Source organism: Echinops telfairi, unplaced genomic scaffold, assembly GCF_000313985.2.
Source record: "Echinops telfairi isolate 266 unplaced genomic scaffold, ASM31398v2 ScPeMD7_7410;HRSCAF=8448, whole genome shotgun sequence".
In the NCBI taxonomy this organism is placed as follows: domain Eukaryota; kingdom Metazoa; phylum Chordata; class Mammalia; order Afrosoricida; family Tenrecidae; genus Echinops; species Echinops telfairi.
In genome coordinates this window covers 10,867,157-10,889,273 of record NW_022111310.1, presented here as the reverse complement: position 1 = coordinate 10,889,273, position 22,117 = coordinate 10,867,157, and the positions used below count along the sequence as shown (strand labels likewise).

The following is a 22,117-nucleotide window of genomic DNA, read 5'->3' as shown; positions in this document are numbered from 1 at the left end:
CACGCGCGCGCGCGCAAATAACAAGACATCAACTCTATCTTAAAGCTTCATTTGAGTAGGACACAATTACCACTCAGCAGGCCTAAGTTTTTTTAGACAAATTCTGATCTGATATCTATATACAGTCGTCAAATATCCCAGAATGAAAGGAAATATCCCCCACAATGAAAAGAGGGAGAAATAAAGGGAAAGGAAGAACCATGCAAAAGGAATTTTAAAATTATTTCTGTAAGAGGAATGCAAAAACAAACTCATCTCAGATTTATAAGCAAACTTTACATTTCATAAGGATTTTCTGTTGTTTTCCTGGTCCTTCTTCGTAAGTCTTATGTATATCCCGTGCTTGGAGACTGTCGAGACATTAGCAAAACTGACTTTCTGTTATTGTTTCCCTAACCATTATAGAATCTACCGATGTGCACATGCTAATTGGGAATTTCACTGGCGTTTCCCCGTCTGCCTTTGATTTAGTTATCGTAAGGACGGTTTCTTCCAACCGACAATTGGTGGCATTCGTCTTGCTTGCACACAAGGTGGATTTCTTCCTCTTTCCTTCTCTGCATTCCTAATTAAAAACTTACCCAGGGGCAAGATTTTAAAATACCGTAATATCAGAGTAACAATAAAATCACAACTCAGAAGTACAGTAATCTGTAATTGCCACAGCTATTAACTATCCTGCTGCTCACGCCCCTTACTCACTATTAGCTTTGCACACGCGAGACGGATGCCGCCATTGGCAACTGTTAGCTCAGTGGCGACGGCCTCACCCCTGCTTCCTTTATTCAAGACAGTGCCTTGACATGCTCAGGAGTAAAGTGACACTAGAAGGGATAAAATCCGAATACATTTCCAAAAAAAATGTAAAATCAGATTTGTGATGAACGAAGATAACCTGGTGAAGAAACTGGGAAAGACAGGTTCAACAGGGGGGCGGGGCCTCGGGGGGAGTGTGGAGGGGGTTACCTGGCTGAAATTGGAGGGAAAGTAGAGTGAGAGCTACTCAGGGTTGGGGTCTGGCGAGTTGGCAGTTAGGAGAAGACGATGGAACTAGAGAGAAGGGCGATGGACAAAGCATTTCTGACGTGGCGACGACACCTGGGGACAAAGCATTTCTGATGTGGCGACGACACCTGGGGACAAAGCATTTCTGACGTGACGACGACACCTGGGGTCGGGCCTGGAAAGGAAGGGAAGGGGACGACGACAGAATCGAGGTCAGAGAATTTTAGGAGTGTTTAACGGGTTGCTACGTTATGGTGGCGGTTCAAAACCACCTAGTGCTCTCTGCTCCTGGCAGGGTTCACAGCCTTGGAAACCCGACACAGGTGGCTGGGAGTTGAAACCGACTGCATGGCGGTGCTAGTTCGAGTTTTCGTTTTACCCTTTGCGTCTGGACAGATACTAAGCCTTCTAGAGCTCCAAGGCCACCGATGGACTGAGAGGAAGGCTGCGAGCCTGACTCAGGATTTCCTGAGGAAGGCCAAGGAGCGTCCCTGAGGATTATTACTGCTGGTGGCCATGGAGTCCGCTTCCGCCCACGCTGACCTAGGCGTAACAGGCGTGATGCCACTTGGCCCTGCACCATCTCACGGCGCTGGAGTCTATTCCTGGGGCCGCTGTGCTTTCTGAGTGCCTTCCAACCTTGGGGGCTCACCTTCCCGCACTCTGTTAGACAGCAGTCTGTGTGTTCTACAGGGCTTTCCCCGGCTCAATTTTGGAAGCAGATTGCCAGGCCTTACTTCCTAGTCTCTGGCTCTCTTGAAGCCCGTCCCCACTGACGGTATTGAAAGGCTGGTGGACACGCTTCCAACATCATGGCAACACTGGAGTCACTACACTATGAGAACTGGGGGATGGGGGGTGGGGTGTCGGTTCTGAGGACAGGCTAAAAGGAAATGACCTAAGAGTAGCATTTGACAAAGGGACTGCTAATGAAGGAAGAAGAACTATCAACAGGAGGTGGCAGAAAATAGGACTGTTCCTCATTCTTCCTTCAGATCCCTGAAGGGACGGGACATCACTGGTTAAAATGAGTGTAGTCAGAGTTCGTTAACTGGAGGAACGAGGTGTGCCCAGGAAAAGGTGCAATAGAGCCAGATGTATACATCAGTGGAGACTCACTACCCAAACCCAATGGGCTTAGAGCATGGTGGGCATAACTGCACACACAGACAACGTTCTGTCCACTCTCCTTGTGCGCAGTTACTTTTGCAGCACTAATTCAAGTCCATTCGAGGAAGAGTTATTGAACAGCCTGCTGAGTTCTAAGCTTCAGGGCTCTGGAAATGAATAGGAACCTGAGAGAGAGCGCACAATGTAGTTAAGAAAACAGATATGTTGACAGATAAGTTTAGGAACATTTTGTTAAGTCCAGTAATGGACGTGGACACAAGGGTCAGAATCAACTCAAAAGACTTGGTAATTATCCACTAGCGAAATCTTATTTTAGGCCATTACTCTTGAGTCTAGACAGTCTGTAACCTTGATTTTTCCATTTAACTATGGACCATTTGCTAGTTTTTTTTAATGTATTAAGTCCTATGGAAGCAGTAGGAAAACACTTAAATAACTTTTGAAAGGAGGAGCGAATCTGAAGAGGAAATAAATTAATATTTGATTGCAAAACCTCAAAGGTCTTATGTAATTCTGAAAATTACACCTGAAACAACACACACACACACACACACACACACACACACACACCCTGTTTTTCCCTTAAGACTTTAAATACTCAGTATTAATTTGAGGAGAAATTGCCTTTTGCTTTTGTTTCCATTTTCTTTTTCGAGATAAGGGACCTCACTTTTCAAAACTCTGACACTCATAAAGTTTGTACAGTATAGTCATTGTTTTATTTTTAAAACAATCAAGACAACGCAGAGCCTGTATCTATACATGTAAAAGACCCCCCAAAAAAAGTCTAGGTAATTTTATGAAAAACTGTTCATAGAGAGTATTCCAAGGAAGCAGGGTAAAGAATTAGCTTTAAAGGAACTCATATTTTATGCACTGTATTTACATAAAGCTGTTCTTTAACCCTGTGCAAATATTTTTATTCGCGGGAAAACATCTAAGCAGGCTTCTCAGGAGATGACTTCCACCTTTGACTAGGGTTAGTGCACATTCATTCACAAATCCCTATGAATGCTGGTTTGCTGCACCCACAGTGCCCGCCATTCAGAGGGAGAGCACCTTGCTGTTGGAGTCCCTTGCCCAGGAGGTCTCATGACAAAGCTAGAGGCCTCTTTCTGGCCTCAGTACCTCTGTCATCGGGCTCCATCTCTTGTAAACTTGCCACGTGTCCCCCCACCAACTTCACCACATACACTTTCCCCTTCAGTGCTCCAGGATCCCTTCTTCTGCCTATTTGCTCATTTCTAACATTCCTCTCACCTGGAATGACCTTCCCTCTGCTTCTATAAAACCTACCCTCTCTCCAGGGGCAAGCTGAAGCCCCGCTTTTTCCAAGAAGTCACCCATGACTCATTAATCCTTTCTTTCCCCTACCGTACCTTTTCAGATCTGGATGTACAATTTCTTCATTGTATTCTGCGCTCTTGTAGCTTACCCATTATTGCTAGGTCTACTCAAGTAAGCTTTAAGTACCAAGACAAAAACTTGTCTTAATTTCTTTTTGAGAATGACAAGGCTCCCAAACATATGAGGAGACCTCAAGAAGCGTGTAGAGAAATGGAATTTAAAGACCATGGGATTTTTCTCTGAACGGGACGAGGCCTTAGCTCTCCGGTTCACTTACCAGATGAGTCACGCGGCAGAGTCCACTCAGCAGCACCTGCTTAAACCTTCTGCTGCTACACCTCCTGGAGGAGCAGTGCCTGGGTGGCACCAAGGGTTAAGTGCACACACCTTCCCAGACGCATCTTGGAAGACAAGCGTGTTGATCTGCTTGGGAAAGATTAAAATCTCAAAACCCTATGGAGCACGTTCTACGCTGCCCACGTGGGACTGCCGTGAGTGGGCAGAGACTTGACAGTAACGAACAACAAAGACTGCAGCGAGATGGGCATCCGTGGTAGTCAGACAAACCTGGTACGAACTGTTACACCACCGACAAGCTCGGTGACGTTCAGATTCATCATTGCGCTCCTGATGGTCTTGCTTTTATCAAGCAACACTAATCATTTGGACCTCTGGTTCATTAGCTATATAAAATTCAAGGCGATTGGCCAAATTTTTTAGAGTACGATGAGTTTTTATCTTGGGCATTAAACAAGGAGACATACGGCATCCTTATACCAACAAGAATAAATGACTTTCAAATTGGCCAAGGGGAAAAAAAAGTAGCTCGCGATGCTAAAAACTCTTGACTAAGGCTGCCGGCGGTCCTAGGCCTCCCAAGTGGAGATGACTGCAGCTTTGGTGAAGGGCCCACAGCGACGAAAATAAAAGATGACCTCAGGAGAGCGGCGTCCACGAGTCATCTAAGAATATTTTGGGTCCCTGAGGAAGCTACATTGGAATGGTTTCTCGGGGAGCGGTGCATCGGGAGATGAAACTTGAGCCGAGGCCTGCACTTGTAGCCAAACACCTCCTTGGAGTGGAACTCGATGACTCTGAACCATCTTGCAAAGCAGAAGCTGCTCTTCACGGCCATGATCCCAGCAAGAAGAGCCTCCTACCTGGGCACTGGCTTCTCATGGCTCTGGGCGTTCTTTACTTCACCATTTTTGCCGAACTACTGCCACTGGGTTCTTTTCTTCTATAAGGTCGTACGGATACGAATGAGTTGACTAGAAAATGTGTCCGTGATTTGTCCATGACACACTCTCCTGGGTCAAAACATCTCAAAGGTTATTCCTAGCACCTTCTCACCTCTGCATCTTTTTAAAAAAAGAAGATTCCTCCTCACCAAGCCATCTTTCCCGGGTCAAAACATCTCAAAGGTTATTCCTAGCACCTTCTCACCTCTTCATCTTTTTAAAAAAAGAAGATTCCTCCTCACCAAGCCATCTTTCCCCAACCAGACCATCTGCCATAGGTTGTCTCTCAAACCGTCTGATCCTGAATCACGGTTCATGACAGAGGCGTCTCAAAACCCACTTCCTCCAGGGACGCTAATATCTTTAAAGGTTTATAGATGCCTTATACTCTATACTGGAAAAAGAATCTCTTTAGGTAAAGTTAGATTTATCTGATATTTAAGATATTCCATATGTTAGAGATGCATGGTTATTATAGCACTTACAAATTTTATGGATACTGCTGTGATTTCCAACACTCTCACCATATTCCGGGCTAACACACACACACACACACACACACACACACACAGAATACATTTGCAATGGTTTTCAATTTTTGGTACACCAAACTGTGATTGCTTTTTAGTCAATTACATCCTAGGCAGGTTAATGTCTTGGGAAAGGCATTATCAGATAATCTCCAAGTTCAAAACCAAAATGAAACTCACTGCTATCAAGTCAATCCTGACTCATCACAATCCTACAGGACAGGGTAGAAGTGCCCCGTGTGTTTATGAGACTGTGTCTCTACAGGAGTGGAAAGCCCCATCTCTCTCCCGACAAGCGGCTGGTGGTTTCAGATGGCGGACCTTTCGGCACAGCACCACACCACCAGGTGGTGATACTGTTGGAAGATTTCTCTGTGGAAGCCAAGTTCTGAGACTTTAGCTTCTAAAGACTTCTGGATGTCTAATAGAGGATCTAGAACAGTGGTTCTCAACTTGCTAACGCTGCAATCTTTTCATACAGTTCCTCCTGTTGTGGTGACCAGCCTCCCTCCCAACCATACAATTATTTTCATTGCTACTTCATAACTGTGATTTTGCTACAGTTATGAATCGGGCAACCCCTATGAAAGGGTTGTTCGACCCCCAAAGGGGTCGCGACCCACACGTTGAGAACCGCTGATCTAGCGTGACCAGTATGACTGAAATTGCAGATCTTTCTGTCTTTATAGAACTACTGTTCTTCATAATAGGCATTAAAAATAAACTCCAGATCACATTTTGACATAGAGAAGTCTGATGTCAAAGAAGGAAGGTTAGTATTCGTTGGTCAGATAACTGTAAGACCAGCAGACCTATTAAAAATTACAGCCAAGTCATTAAGATTATGCTTTGTGTCCCAGGTGCTATAAATGATGTAAATCTTCAAACTTCACAATTATTCACTTGGGGGGTCTCCATTTCATTATTGTCATTTAAAAAGAAAAATAAATCACCTTTTCTTTCCTTCACCCCAAGAGAGATCTGATTGCAATTGGAACCTGTGTAGAAGGTCTGATGCCCTAGCAACTAATTGGATCCTCTTAAAGGTTGAACTTTATGTCTGGCCTATTTAGAGATCTGAAAAGCTTCTCTTTGAGAAGCAGGCATCTCAGATCTTAATTTTTAAATGTCAAGTATTACTGCAGTCAAGGTTAAATGAGTTGATAGTTTGGAGCTAGACTGAATAAAATTCTTACAGAAGATTGTCTTTTAATATTAAATGTAATTCACATGCTAATATTTTTAAAGCTTTATAGTTTACATTCTATACTTTAAAAAGAACCTATTTAGGTAAAGTTAGTTTTATGTACTTCTAGGGATAGTTCATATGTTGGATATACAGGATTATAATGGCATTTAGGCATTTTAGGTATTCTGCTGTGATTTCCAAACCCCTCTCCACTCCCACCCCTACTCCCCACCTAACTAGCTTTTGGCGGCGCCAGTGAAGTACAGCCCACAGGCTGAAAATCTGACCTGCCTCACTCTTGAACATAAAAATTGATTATTAGAAGACAGCCAAGTTGAAGTTAAGTGAGCAGCCATCAGGCAGGGAAGCAACAAAGCCCACAGGAAAGAAGCACACCAGGCAGGGTGATCATGAGGTGTAGAGAGGATCTGGTATTAGGCATCAGAAGACCCAAACCAAACAACCATATCGATACAAACGAGAGGGGTCGGTCGGAGTGGAGACCCAAAGCCCATCTGTAGACAATTGGACATTCCCTCATAGGAGGGTCACAAGGAAGGGACGAAGGGACGAGCCAGCCAGGGTGCAGGACCGCACCGACAATACACACAACATTCTTCTAGTTCTTTAATGCTCCTCCCAGCCCCCCCACTATCATGACCCCAGTTCTACCTTACAAATCCAGCTAGACCTGAACATGTACACTGGTACAGATAAGAGCTCTCGACACACGGAATCCAGGAGAGACAAACCCCTCAGGGACAGTAATGGGAGTGGCGATACCAAGAGGGTAGGGGGAAAGTAGGGGAAGAAGGGGAAAACGGGGCACTGAGCACAATGATTGAGGTACAACCACCCTCCTCCCCACCCCTAAGGGGATGAACAGAAAAGTGGGTGAAGGAAGACAGCAGATGGTATAAGATATGAAAATAACAATAACTTATAATTTATCAAGGGGTCACAAGGGCGGGGGAGGGAGGACAAAAAGAGGAGCTCAAGTAGAAAGAAAATGTTTTGAAAATGATGATGGCAACGTTATGTACAAATGTGCTTGACACAACTGATGTATGGATTATTACACAAACTGTCACATGACAATAACAGATCATTGTGACAAATATCACAAAGCTACAAATATTTCCTCTCTAGTCCTTACGAGCTAGGTAATTCTGAGCTATGAGTTGGAGAAATTAACCAATACCCAGTGTCATGTAATACGTGTCTTCGAACTAATATAGGTTTGTGCTAAAAGCCTGGTGGGCAAGTTTTAGGTTTGTCTTGTTTGGTTTGGTTTGTGTTCGTTCATAGAGCGGCTCTCGGAGATGTTCAGGCAATGGAGCTCTTGAATCTGTGTTATATGCCTTTCCATTTTTCGCTGTAGGGAACCCAGGATGGATGAACCTACAGGGACAGCAAGCAAAATCAGGGGTTTTGCATAGAGCTGGGGGGTGGGGGGGGAAAGGGAGACGATGTCAAGAAGTCCATGGAGAAAAAGAATGGCAAGAAACTGACTGTGGTAGCAATTGTACATTCTACATGAGGCGATTGAAATACGAAATATATCTAAATCATAACTAATTGAAAAACATATAAGTGGAATGGAAATTTTTTACATCTGAGGGTCTCATTGGCCAGCTTCTCACTACAGCTTCCCCAAACTTGTATTTACCAAACATCAGACTATAATCCTCTGACAGAGTCACAGGGCACATGTTGCCCCCTCGCGGCTGTGCATGCCAGCTGAGCACCCTAGGAATATCGATTCCTCCAACTCCTCCACTCTAAGCCTGCTTCTGAGGGATGCAAAGGCTTCACCCTAAGTCAACCATCAGTTTCTACCTCGACAGGTCTCAGGCTTCAAAGAACAAAGGCAATAGTTAAAACACTGCCTTTTAAGGAAGGATCTTCTCCTCTGGGTTGAACCATTCTGTTAGAAAACTCCTATTAGAACAGTCCCTGAGATTTTTGTCTTTGGAGTGTTTTTCTTTTGAACCCGCCTCTTGAGCAGAAAATAAACTTAGCCTTGTATTAATTTGGTCCTCGGAAGCTAGAAATATTAGGGAGCTCAAGACAATTCACGTCAGTGAACACCATGGTGCCTCCTGTCAAAAGATGTCAGTAGTTAGTATGTACCTGCCTAAAACCTCCACTGGACAATGAGGGGCCAGGCCCCAAACACGATCTTGACAATTTGAAAGTAGCATAAGCACACGCACAGTCTCTGGGTGGTGCAAACAATTTAACCACGTAGCTGCGGACCAAAAGATTAGAGGTTTAAGTCTCTGCAGAGGTGTCTCAAGTAAGAAAAGGCCGGCGAGCTACTTCTGACAAACATCAGCCATTGGGAACTCTAGGACACAATTCGTGAGTTGGAATCAATTGGTGGCCACAAGGCGCAGAGGGCTGAGTCCAGAGCCAGTAAGAGTCGGCTCAACAGGAAGTTGGAGGTTGGAGAATCAGAGAGAGCAGCAGATGGAGGGAAATGCTTATTCACAGGCCTGAAGTGGACAGGGAGATGTCCGGAATGGGGTGGGGTCGGGCGGTACAGAGGTGGTCGGGAATGGTATTTGCAGGCAGAGCCATTCTGGAAGGGGGAAAGCAGGAGGAAATGGGCCTTCTGAGTGCAGTGCTGAGCGGGCAATACGAAGTGTGTGTGGTCTCTTGAAGAGAAATGTCTTTAACCAAAAAAAAAAGGCTCTCACCAATATTCTTTTAGAGTCTAGGATCGAAAAGCCAACTGTGAAGCTATAACAGAAAATGCATCATTAGAGGTAATCACGAAGCTCCTGGCATCCAGAATATGACAGCCGGCTCTGCCGCAGGGACTCTATAACAAGGTCTGTGATATAGGGGGAAGGGGAATGTGGCCAAAGGGGGTCTCTTTTTGTTTGCCAGAACTGCCGATGACCACTTGGGGTGGGGGTGGGGGGACAAAAAAAAAAAAACACGTTACCTTCTTTCACTGTATTCAATTTCTTTACAGCTTTCGTGAGTGCTTTTTGCGTTTTGTTTTAAATGCACCACATGATTATTTGCCAAAGGAGGCAACTCCAGCCAGCGTCAAGGGGCAGGTAGAGAAAATACAATAATTTATTCTTTGGGGGAAATTCACGGGAGGAAGATGATGGGATGTCCCCATCTGTTTGATTTCTTGTAAAGGATATAGCTGAATTGTCAATCACGTCTCATTGCCCAGACACAGGGCAGCTTCTGAATACACTATCCTAGTTTCTTTGTTATTTCGTGTGTGTGTGTGTGTGTGTGTGTGTGTGTGTGTGTGTGTGTGTGTGTGTGTTATACTGAAACCAGAGGATTGGAAAAACGTAAAGAAAAAAAAATACACAAATAACTCAGTCCTATCTTTTATTCAGCAGGAGAAGGAACCAGTAAAGACAAGCACAACAGAGCAGTCCCTTTGTTGACAGCCTTATTGTTCCCTGTTAATGCACTGTTTAGGATAGCAATTCCATGTCATTTCCCATTACCCTATATACAAAACCAGTGCCACAAGCCAGGTTTTTCTTTTCAACAACTGAGCAGGAAGAATATATAGAGGAATCGCGTGCTGGAGAAAACACGTCAAGACTGACAGCCTGGAGCCCAAGAGCTCCCTGTGTGCGGAGAACAGGTGTGGGGCCAGGCAGCTGGGGGATGCTCCCTCCACCTTCTCAGCTGCCCTTGCGCGCAGTGTTTCCCTCTTGGCGGGGAGGGAGGCGGCTCTGGATGGCTCTCCTTTTCCAGGCGGCTTCCCTCTGCCAGAGAAGATTGGCTCGCTCTCCGAAGGCAAGCACTTGACCACTGCAAATAGCACTGAGCGTGTCAACTCGTTTTATTCACATCCCTCACCAGGGAACCAGAAAGCCAAGGGCACTGTGGTGATGTCCCTGGTTTTATGGATTTCAGCTCCCCCCAGGCCTGAAACACATTTTGGGTTCGGTGTTCACAGTGTCCTGGCATCTGCAGTGTGGGAAACCTTTCCTGAGAGCCAACAGCCCACAGCTTCTCCCTATTAAAATGTGCAATTGGATTTCACATGTGTGTTTCAAACACTATTCAAGGCGTGATTTACAGGCTACTGTGTAGCCCCACAGCTGTTTTTTTCATGGCCAGACTTAGCCGTTTCTAGGAATCCACTACTCGGCTCCCGAGCAAATAGTCCTCCTCCCTTGGGCCCCTCAATCGCTCACAGGCATCGATGTCTCCATTCCCAAACCGCGTAAAACCCATTGTAAGTATTCAAGAACATAGTTACTGGCTAACAAACTATCAATTATTCTTTCCACATAATTATCCATTTATGAGAACCGTTTATTTGATGCCTTTCTTTCTGCTTACTCCCAATCATCTTTGGTCATCAAATTAGTTTAATCACTGACAGCCTCTTAACCCCTTGTCACCAAGTCACTGCCGAGTCCTGGGGTTTCGCATGTGTTACAGAGTATAAGTGCCGCCCGGAGGGGTCTCTTGGTGTAAGCAGGCCTATAGAACTTTCTTCTGTGATGCCCACGGGTGGGTCCGAACCACCAACATTCCCTTTAATTCAACGTTGAGTTCAAACCATCTGTATCACCCAGAGTGCCTTTGAGGGCATCTGTGCACAGGTTATTTACATGAAACAAAACCACACAGGTCCTTGTGGGACTTGTACGGACCTTACTCCCTGGGTCCCACCTTCACCAGTTTCCTCAAAGCCCTGGCCAACCACAAAGCCAACAATACAAAGATACTCTCCTATGTTCCCAGTTATCTTCCGATGGATGCACATGAATAACACCACTCCTGTTCGGCCACCCACTAGCCCCTATCTCTGTAAAATCCTAATCCCAAGGAGTTAGGCTTGGGACTGTGGCTAGTCCAGAAGTGGGCGCTATTCTTTTATGCAATTGATTTTAAGTTCTTTGATGGTTATTACAGTACAGGCAGTCCCCAGGGTATGAACCACTTCAATTCCCAAGGGACGGCCTGCACGGCATTCACCTCTGATTCTTCTGTGCATCGTGCGGGTCGTGGCAGAAAGTAGGCGCAACAAAACTGAACAAATTCTTCCTTGCTCATTCAGAGAGAGAGGAATCCAAAGAGTGAGTGGCTTACAGGGTTCTTAGGCACTGTGATTGAGACCCGCCTTTCCAGGCAGAAGGACACAGGAAAAAGAAGGCATGGCCTGCAGAGCCAGATCCCAGGAAACGTTTTTTTTGCTGGCAACAGTAATTTGGGCAGATCCATCTACCCAAAGGGCTTCACAAGTCTAGCTTCCGCTTCAAGTGAAAACAGTGAGTCATCTTGCTAATAAAGACCCAGCCCTTGAAGCCAAATTACAGTTTGCTTTTTAGTTACACAGCACACATCTTCCCCAAGAAACAGAATTGCAAGGTGAGAGGGGGCTTGTTCAGGATCTCTGTACTCTCCCTACCGCTAGGATGGAGACTCCTAAGTCTTCATGGAGAGGAGGAGGCGGGAGGGGGGAAGAGGCGGCCTTCTTTTACCTTTTAAAGAACAACGAGACGGTAGGGAGACCTCTGCAGGAGTCTCTAACAACCATCGTCCCCCATAACTGCCGTCTTTTTGTGAGAGAGAAAATCTTCAGGACTGAAGCCCAGGAAGAGCTGCAGTGCTTTACCGCTAGTTTGCAAGGGAAAACCCCTGGTTCTACCACTCCGTGAAGGCAGAGTGTAGCCTCAGGACGGACTTACCTTTCCATTTCCTTCTAGGCACCTGCTATAGACTGCACAGATAAAGGTTACCTGTGTACTCTCTGGACATCTGATCATTAAACCAAGCTGACAAGGTGGGATCTTCAGCTCTTCGGGATATCTAAAGAGTCTCTTTTTAAATCTTTAAATAACCCACAATTTACGTTTGCTATATACAGTGCGCAAGGTCATTATTGCCACCAAGAAATCAAAATCACAGGGATAAAACTACCATCTATTCAATACTTATAAAGTGCCTGATATTATAGGAGACCGTTTAGGTATACACCTTTTCTCATTCAATTCACCCACCCCTCCCCCACCCACTCTCTCTCTGCAGTCATCTGACTCTTAGCAACCTTATGGGACAGGGTAGAACTGCCTCAGGGTTTCTGAGGCTGTAAATGTTTATGAGAACAGAAAGCCTCAACTTCCTTCCTTGGTAGGGCTGGTGGGTTCAAACTCTCGACCTTGTGGTCAGTAGCCCTTGTGTAACCCACTACACCACCAAGGCTCCCTCAGAGTGCTGTATCCAATTCTACATATGGATCTAGGAAGTTCCAGTTGGCTCATTACCCACTGCCACCAAGTCACTTCAGATCCGTTTTGACCCTATAATGTTGCCAGGGCTTTTACAGTCTCTACTGGAGCAGAGAGCCTCGCCCTCCTCCCACAGAACAACCAATGAGTTTGAATCGCCTGCCTTGCCTTAGCCGTCCAACTCACCTGACAACACCTCCAGGGATCCTTTAACGTGGCCTGGGGAAATAAATGATCCCAGACAGGCCTTCGTTCCAAAGTGCTCATAAACTTCCTTCCAGTTCACCAAGCTCCTCTCAGTGTGCATAGGAGACAGTGAGAGACAGTCCATTCTCTGGCTGTAGTCCATTCTCAGGAAGGAGTCAAGCTACGCCCAGTTAAATGCTTACTAGTAATGGTGGATAGAGCTCTGGTGGGGTGCAGGTTAAGATTTGGGCTGCTAAACACAAGGTCAGCAGTTCAAACCCACCAGCTACTATGCAAGAGAAAGAAGAGGCTTTCGGCTCCCATCAAAATTTACATCTCAGGAATCCAAAGGGAGGGTTCTCCTCTGTCCTATGAGGTTGCTGTGAGCAAGAATCAACTGCATGACAAAGGCTTTGTTTGGTTTTTCAGTACATGACCATGCAGTTCCCAGGCTGAACTATTCAATCTTCCTCCCATGATGCTTCCTCAACGTCCTTCAGCTATAAGAAGGCACCAAGTTACTCCCTAGCTATGGCGTGACTCAATCAGACTCCCTCACCCGCTCTTTCCATCTCTACTCTGAGTCTCATGCAGTTAACTTACACAGCTGGCATCCCAAATACTTTACACTATATACTGGTAAGAAAAGAGAGGATACAAATCATTTTTCATTTCTTTCTTAAAACCACAATGAAAGTATTCAACTCTCATTCATCCCACACCATGTGCCCTTTCCACTGGCAAATGTCAGTCAATACGTGTATGTCGCTCTGGTATCTTAAAAAAAACAAACCAGGCTGCCATCTATTGAACTTTGGCTCCTGGAGACCCTGTGGGTCTCAGAGGTGAACTGTGTGCCACAAAGCTATCAAGGGCTGACTTTCTGAAAGTGGATCACTGAGACTCTTCCAAGGCGCCTCCAACCATCTGTTAGCAGCCGAGCGAGGGAGCCCTACATGTGTATAGACTGACATTTTTGCCGTGGCACAATATAGTCCCCCGAGTTCAGCTTCCCACTCCAATTTCTATACTGTCAACCTGTTCACATTTCGTCCTTCATTTGAACCATCGCATTTCCTGTAAGAGTATCATGTAAGAGAATGGTTGGTATATTCCCTCCCCTTAAATCCCACCCTCCCTCAGCCCTGCGGGGTTAAGGTTGGCTCGGTAGCCCATTTTTACCATTGGAGTCTTCCACTTCTTCAGCTGGGGTGCCTTTTTGTGAGGAGTGGTGGGCATGAGAGGAGAGAAGACTGACAATCCGTGGCCTAGGGAGAGTCAGGGCTTTTCCGTGGACCTTGAGGGAGTGTTCTTTCAACTGGCTGATTGTCATGGTGGAAAATGAGCACCAAGAACACTTGTAGGCATGTTCACCTGGAACAAGGTGATGGCCAGGGGAAAAGGTAGGACAAGGGGGACAGAGAACAAAACAGCATGGTTAGCTGACTCTATAAACTTCTTCTCACACTTCTTGGCCCATGAGCCGCACAGACCACCTATTCCCACAACCACCACTGTCCTTTGGGATGAGGACTTCTCAACGAACTCTGTCATCAGGTCCTCTGCTCTCTTCATTGCATGCTCTTCTTAACAAGTAGGAGGCTATGGTTGGGTTCCCCCAACAGGGAGAGAAATCCCCACGTCGCTGGGCCCCTCTTCAGGTAAGTTTTCCCCCATGTTCTCTCTCTCCATACTTAGAAGGACCATGCTAATGTTCATACAACTCTGCCTTTTTACTGTCTGCAAAAAATGCTATGCTCAGTTCTCACTCCCACGGCCCATCGGTGGCTTTTCAAGCACCGAGTCACTCTGGCTAAGTGCGATTCTGCTGGTCTCTGTTCTTCGTCGCTGTTTGCCTCCTCGACCTCACACACGTTACCCTCTTTGCTGGGCCAGCTCACAAACGTCCGCATGAAGCATCGCTTCCCGAACGAATCAACAGCATAGAAATGGTTAAGAATAAATCATGTCTCCGGTTGAGAGTTGTTGTCTATCTGTACACATGTGTTTGTGTGTGTGTATTTATACCCAATGTTTTCCATAAATAGTACATTTAATCAAAAAACAAAGTGGCTTTTTTTTCCCTCCAATTTTTCTTTGCAGCCTTGAAATGCAGATAGAAGAGATTGTGATGGCCAAATTCAGTTGAGTATTGTTTATCTTTTCAGTAAGTAGGCTTCTAAATTAATCACATTTGTGGGATGGACATATGTGCTACCGAGGGGGTGGTGGTTATTTTTTTATTTTTTAAAGAGTAAATAAATTAGGCTCAGACCTGAGACTCCATGATTCCACCTCTGAGGGTGTCTGTTAAGAGATATCCTTTCAGTACATGAAAAGCTTTAGTTAGAAAGATACATTGTTTGTGCTTGAAAACAAGGATGGTAGCACCTAACTGTCCATCCGTAGAGAACTAAATACATACGGATTGATCCTTTCGATAACTCATTAAGAGAAAATCTTGAAGAACTTGTGCTAACATGGAAAACGGTAACAGAAAACGTGTATTTTAGATTAAATGATAACAAACAGTGGTTAAAACGATGAAAAATATAAATAAATAAATATGCACCGATTAAAAAAGAAGAAGAAGAAACAGTGGTTGAAAGGAAATAAACCCAATGTTCACAACAGTGATCTTTAGGTGACAGGATTATGGAGGAGTGGCTATATTTCTTCTTTCATTTCCAAATATTCACTAACACTTGCTTCTAACATTTATTTTTAAGGTCAAATTTAAAACTCAGAACAGAAATGAAGGAAAAGACATGCAGAGAGACTTCTCAGTAACAGTGGAACTGCAGGCCAGTGGGAATCACCTGAGGACAGAACTGATGAGCTACAGGTGGAAACCAAAACCAGGAATCCCAAATTGAATCTCCAGTCGTGCTGCTAACCAATGGAGATTGTTAGTTTCCTCCCTCCTGGGAAGATGCTAGACCAGAGGTCTCAACCTGTGGGTCATGACCTTGAGGGAGGGTGTGTGTCAAATGACCCTTTCACAGGTGTCGCCTACTATATCCTGCACATCCGATATTTACATTATAATTTCTAACAATAGCAAACTTACAGTAAATAAGTAGCAACAAAAATAACGTTATGGTGGGGGGGGGGGTCACCACAACATGAGGAACTGTATGAAAGGGTCGCGGCATGAGGAAGGTTGAGAACCACTGCCCTAGAGGGTTCACATGTGAAGTGCATCCAGCCTCCCAAGTTCTGCACGAAGCTTCCTGCTCACCTCTGATGACCCCAGGACTTGCCTGTCCAAGAAAGTCTCCAAGAAAACCAAAGGAAACCTTGAATTACACAACCTTCAACAACACCAGAGAGAACACAATGGCTCCTTCAAAGAAACCAGAGGGACCACACATCTAGCACCAGTCCCTTCCCCCACTACCATTCCATAATAATAAATGACGGTGTCTACGAAGACTGCATTTGAATGGTGGGGTTGGTGAAGTTGAATATTGAATGGGCAGCCAGAAAAACCAACAAATTAGCCTAAGGAAAAAACGATGCAAGAATGATCCCTAGAAGTGAGAATGGCATGCTTTTCGTTCTTGCCGTCTGGACACATCACTGGGAAGACCAATGATTAGAAAAAGACATCATCCTATTTGGTAACGTAGAGCGTCAGAGAAAACAATGCCATGAACTGACAGACTGACCGGAGAGCCACAACAATGGGTTCCAACCTATCAAAGACCATGAAGGTGGTGCAGAACCAGGTAATGTTCCATTCTGTTACAAACACCTAAGGTCGCTGTGAGTCAGAGCCAACTCCAGAGCAGCTAACAACTGCTATCCTTATTCTATTCTTCACGCAGCTCGGCTGCATGCGCCTTCTTTGATGGCTACAGATAAGGAGCATAAGCTAAGAGGGAATTCACATGGAGACTGTTCGATGAATCCATGGTGCTCTGGGATCTGTACAATGAAAGAACCCATCCAGAAGAGACAAGATCAGTCCAGAGTTTTTTAGGAAATAGACGGGTGTTCCCTAAGTCAAGCCACTCTCAGAGGCTGAGAGCCACATCCATGAGACCCAGAGCTCAAGTTGTTCAGGGAAATGCATTGTGCAAGTACTGCCCCTACACTCTCTCATTGGATGGTTTGTTCCCACCCACCAGAAGACACAGGATGCCAGGATGCTTCGTGCTCTGAAAGCATAAACTTGAGCTCAGGGACCCAGAGTTCATGTGCAACCTCTGCCGTTTTTTTAAAAGTCCACCCCACATGCCAAGTCAGTGAAGCCAACTCTACTGGTTACAAAATGCTTCTGACGAGGCTGAAGTCCATGGGGAGAAATGCAGGGTAATGGAGTCTCTGCAGACTCCTCTACAGTAAACACGAGTTAGAAAAGAGTGGTTTGAACCCTGAGGCCAGCCACTCCACTGCCCTCAGTCGACTTTTCTTGGGGACATGAAAATACATACAGAGAAAAGTCCAGGAAGTCGATCTCCCTGCCGTTTAATTGGGACTCTCTGCAGTGGATGCGGCCAATGTCTGCATTTCCATCAGAAAGGGTAGGTCATTTTGAAATTTCTTTTAAAAGTATAAAGCCTAATAATTATACCCTGTTGAGTAGCATGAATCAATTATGATATGGGCTTTACATTGTTTGGGCTTTGGGTGATTTCTTTTGTTAATTACAAAGCACTGTGCAGAGACCTCTGTCAAGAAGAACTTTCTATATTCTATTGTAGGGCCAAGGATAATAGTCTGAAATTTTCATCTAATGAGACCACTAGATTTCAAACTCAGAGTGTTAGAACTTGTGCACCACGAAGCCCGACTCACCAGCATGCGCTTTGAGTATATGCGTCTTCAGTCGGCTGTTGTAGGAGGACTTGAAGGAGCAGAGTTTGCATCGGAATGGTTTATGGTGTCCGTGGTGGGTCTGCATATGGCGATCCAAACTGGATGTGGAAGGAAGAGAAAAAAGACAACAACAGGATTAAAAATGTGCAGTATTTTCTTACGGCCCTTTGCAAAGACACCCAGTTGTTAAAGTCATCTTGTTACTCTCTAGAGATTCACACACACACACACACACACACACACACACACACACACCAATAGTAAACAAAAATAAAGGTAAAACCACTGGCAAGAATTGCACCTGCTCCCAAAAAGGAGGGATTGTAATGGATAGATCAAGGAGATCATTTGGGATGGAGACATGGGAGTGGTTCACAGGCCACAGCAAATTCATGCTCACTTCTTCAGATCCAAAACCTCATCCTAGTGGAAGAGGCCAACCAAAAAAAGAAGGGGAAAAAAGGGTGAAGTCAAGTGTTCCCCTCAAGTTAAGTAAGGGATGCCTATCAAGTAGCCCTTTAACCTGCTCCAACAAAAGAAAGAATGGAAATCAGAGAAATACTGCATTTCTAACTAGCTGACTCCCCACCACCACCACTTAAAGCTTTTATTCTGAACTTTACAGTGGCGAAGGGCGTTTTCAATGTGACTGGCCTACTTTTAATGGGCTTCCTTCTTCCCAGCATCTAAAACATACAGTACAAATGACCTTAAAGGAAGTCACATAAACTACCCTTCTCCTTAACTCTCCCCCAAGAAGGCTTCCTCTGACAACCGCAACCAGGTTTGCTGTAATGCAGCCTTCAGAGGTAACTGTGAAGAAGTTCTTTAATAGTCACGGACCCATAGTTACTATACAATAACGACTAGCCTAAAAAAGTAAATCTGCCAGACAAGGGCTCTGAAGAAGTTCTAGTTTGTATCAGTCAGTGTTAGATTACTCAATAAGCAAGGTAAGCAGAGGTTCTTTGTGCTTACTTACTAATCTGTGGTGGAGAATTTCACATGTTTACCACATCAAAGATTTTGCTTCTAGGTATGCTAGAAATTGCTTCTAGCAATTTCCTACAGAATCAAAGCTTCTGCAATTTCACAATCCCCCACAGAGTACCAGAAAGCAGGTAAATATGTGATGAAATCCATGGGAAACTTATTCAGAGTTAGTAAGCACAAGTCAGCCTGTGCTTACCGTGATTTTTGAGTAATCCACCTCTAGTGTCACTACCCTGGAGACCCACATTTCCTGCTAAGTGATTCCTATGGGAATGGTACTGCTGACCATTTAAACAGTGAACTCTCTGGGTTCCCAGGCAGCATTTCAATTGCCTTTGGACATCTCCCCCTGGATGTCCTTCAGCTCTCTTAGACTCAATCAGTTTCAAACAAACCCATCATTTTTTCCTCCCAAACAAATTCTCTTCTTCATTTCCTCGTTTCTATAAATGGCTCTAACACTCTCCCGGTCAACCAGACTCCAAGTCTGGGATTGTCCTATCTGTAGTCTATTTTGTTCCTCAGTCCCTCCATTAAGTCAATTTTTCCAAGTCATGTAGATCCTGGTTCCCCCCAATCATTTCCAAAGTTCCACCCCCAACTTCTTTCATCAGCTGCTGTTACTGACTTCTAATTGTTTTCATCCATATCTCCAACCCCACCCTTTTTCAATTTAAGAGCATATGGAGTCTAAGGAGTCAGAAATCCAGGGGTAAAATCCCAGCTAACACGTAACAGCTCTATAAACTTGGGCAAGCTACTGAACCTTTCTGAACCTCCTTTTAAAAAAATCTATACAATGAAGACAATGCAGCCATACCGGATAAGGATGCTTAGGACACGAAGTGAACTAAACATGAAGGTGCTTATTAGGACAGTGATGATGACTTAACTCTCTGGACCCATCCTTTGAATAAGATCTATTACAAAGCCCTAATTCCTGGCACTGACAGTCTCCAAATAGGATGTCAACAAAGAATTCAGACTTTCCCTTTTATGAATTCTCACCAGTAACTTAAGGTTTTAGTAAAATTGGACCACCAATTCATAGCCAAGCAAGTCTCAGACCGCCCTTCTCAGGCGCGTGTTTGTGCCTTTCCTCTGCCTCTTAAATCCTTTCCGGACTGTAGTTCGGTGATAGAATTCTAATCTTCTGTTCAAGAGAGCTTGGTTGAATCCCCACCCAATGACCCTCATGCACTGCCACCCCCCAGAGACCTTGCACATCGCTATGATGATACACAGATACCAGTGGAGCTTCCAGACGAAGACAGATTAGGAAGGCAGGCCTGTGATTGAGTCCCAAAAATCAGTCAATGAAAACCCTATGGATCCCAATGAATCAAGATGCCACATAATGACAGCTAACATCTTCCAACCTTGAGACTTGACTCAAATGTTTCCTACTCCATGAAACTTTCCTACGTTTTCCCAAAGTGGATGTAACATTTTCCTCTGAAACATCAGAGCATTTTGTTGGTAGCTTAAAATAGATGTGCCATAGTCATCTGTATTTTGGCTTTATAAAACGAGTACTCTCTAAAACTCTTAGATCAAGGAGCATGCTGTATGTAACTTTATATCCCCATAACGTCTCTGACACTGTGCCTATGCATTCATTTATTCAGAACACTATTTATTGAGGCTCTACTATGTGCCAGACACGGTGATAGAAGCTGCTCCAAAGAAATTACGAAGTAAATACTTATCAGGGAGAACCATGCAAGTTTTCTCCTGATGCATGGATTTGGTGATGAAGATTAGCTATTAGGCTCCACACAATGAAGTTTACAGCCCACCCTAACCTCAATAGCAATACTGCCTCCTCCTGCCTTTCAACAGCCACTAACTCACATTTTATTTGATTATTTTAAGAAGTAAACAGTCTATCATTTATTCCAAATTATTATGAGAATAAACAACATGTCAGTCTTACAATCAATCACCTTCCATCCAAGACTTCAGAATGCACTGTTGAATATTTATCTCTTTCAGACAGCTGGAAGAGAAAGGCAATGAAAGGTTGTTTCTCCTCCGAACAAACCTTCTCTGCACTCCCCTAGAGCCTGGTGTACCTGGCCCCAACTCAGAATTCCTAAACGGGGAGGGCCAATGAGTAGCCCTCCCCCTCCTTGCACTTCAAGCAATTCTCTGGCATCTATGAACTTCCCTGTGTCTTACGGTCTTCTTCAGAGTAACCATGACTCTTTGGTCACACGGGCTGAAGGCCCTAATCGTACCTCATTAATAACATGATTTCCCAACTTCCTCGGTGGATAATAAGGTCTGAGATGAATATCTGACACAAACATCAGTAAATCTGCCTCCATCCTAATCCTCCCATGTGTAAATTACAGCAGTACCACAGATCCATAGTTACAAAAATGCCTGTATTTTGCCAACCATAATGACATGGGGTCGTCATGAATTGTAATTGACTCAACGGCAACTGTTATGTTTTTACGGTGTGTGCATGTGTGTTCAAAATGACATCCAAATAATTCACGGTTTGTAGTCTCATTTTACAGATGAGGCGACTGAGGCTCCGGATAACAGAGCTAACTGAACAGCAGAGATGACCTGTGAAATGGGTCTTTTGACTCCTCCAAGCTGCCTTAGCTCTAGCGCAGCTGCCACTGTCTGTATGACACGTGCCTCAGTCTCTTGAACGCGCACACGCACACCACATGACCCACATGGTCAGTCATTGTCCAAGCTCTTATCAGCTCCCTAGTATTCCACACTCCCTCCCAGTTACCCACGGCCACCACCCGACAGCACTTACTTGTGCCTGAAAGCAGATACAAAGGAGCAATACTGGCAGCTGTACTTGTCCTCGCGGGTGAACATGGCCAGGGCCAGATGGCTCCTCTCGTGAGAACGCAGCCCCTGCATGGACATCAGGACTCTGTCACATTGAGTACAATGGTATCCCCCCGGCCGAGTTTCATCCTCCAACATGCCATCAAGCAAGCAGTGTTCACCATCCACCCAGGTCACCAGGGTGTTACTGGCGTCTTTGGCTGCTTCCAGTCCATCCAGCAACAAAGGGGAAGGGTCTTCAGCCTCCTGCTAAGAGACCCCCCCCCCACACACACACACATACCACCAACAAAATAAATATCCACTGGTATTGCCCCAGCTCGCATCCTCTCCCTTCATTCTCTCAAACTCATCGGCATTTCCTGTCAAGTTTCCTCCCTGCCTCTCTGGCTCCACCTGGAGGAAGAGCAAACTTGTTGACCGGTCTTCACGAGTTGAGGGGGTTTTAGAGCAACATAGCAGGACAAAATTCATGATTGTCTGGGAAATGAGAGTGAGGGGCTGCCCCCCTTAGAGGACAGTTCACTCAGAACGTTCAAATGGAGCTAAACTGTCATGAAGTTAGGTTAAGGTTAACGCTCTTCAGGAAGGAAGGAAGGAAGGAAGGAAGGAAGGAAG

The 22,117-nt window shown here is 45.0% G+C and overlaps 1 protein-coding gene across 3 annotated transcripts in view; it reads right to left on the bottom strand.

Moving 5' to 3' along the window:
* Positions 1–22,117, bottom strand: part of ZNF462 (zinc finger protein 462) — a 148,767-nt gene that overhangs the window by 51,971 nt on the left and 74,679 nt on the right. For all 3 annotated transcript variants that reach the window (XM_045296575.1, XM_004710962.2, XM_030887373.2), the window contains exons 5-7: positions 21,462–21,565; positions 17,663–17,781; positions 14,042–14,233 (exon numbers count right to left, since the gene is read on the bottom strand). In XM_045296575.1, coding sequence (XP_045152510.1) covers positions 14,042–14,233; positions 17,663–17,781; positions 21,462–21,565 — 415 coding nt within the window. The remainder of the gene's footprint in view (positions 1–14,041; positions 14,234–17,662; positions 17,782–21,461; positions 21,566–22,117) is intronic.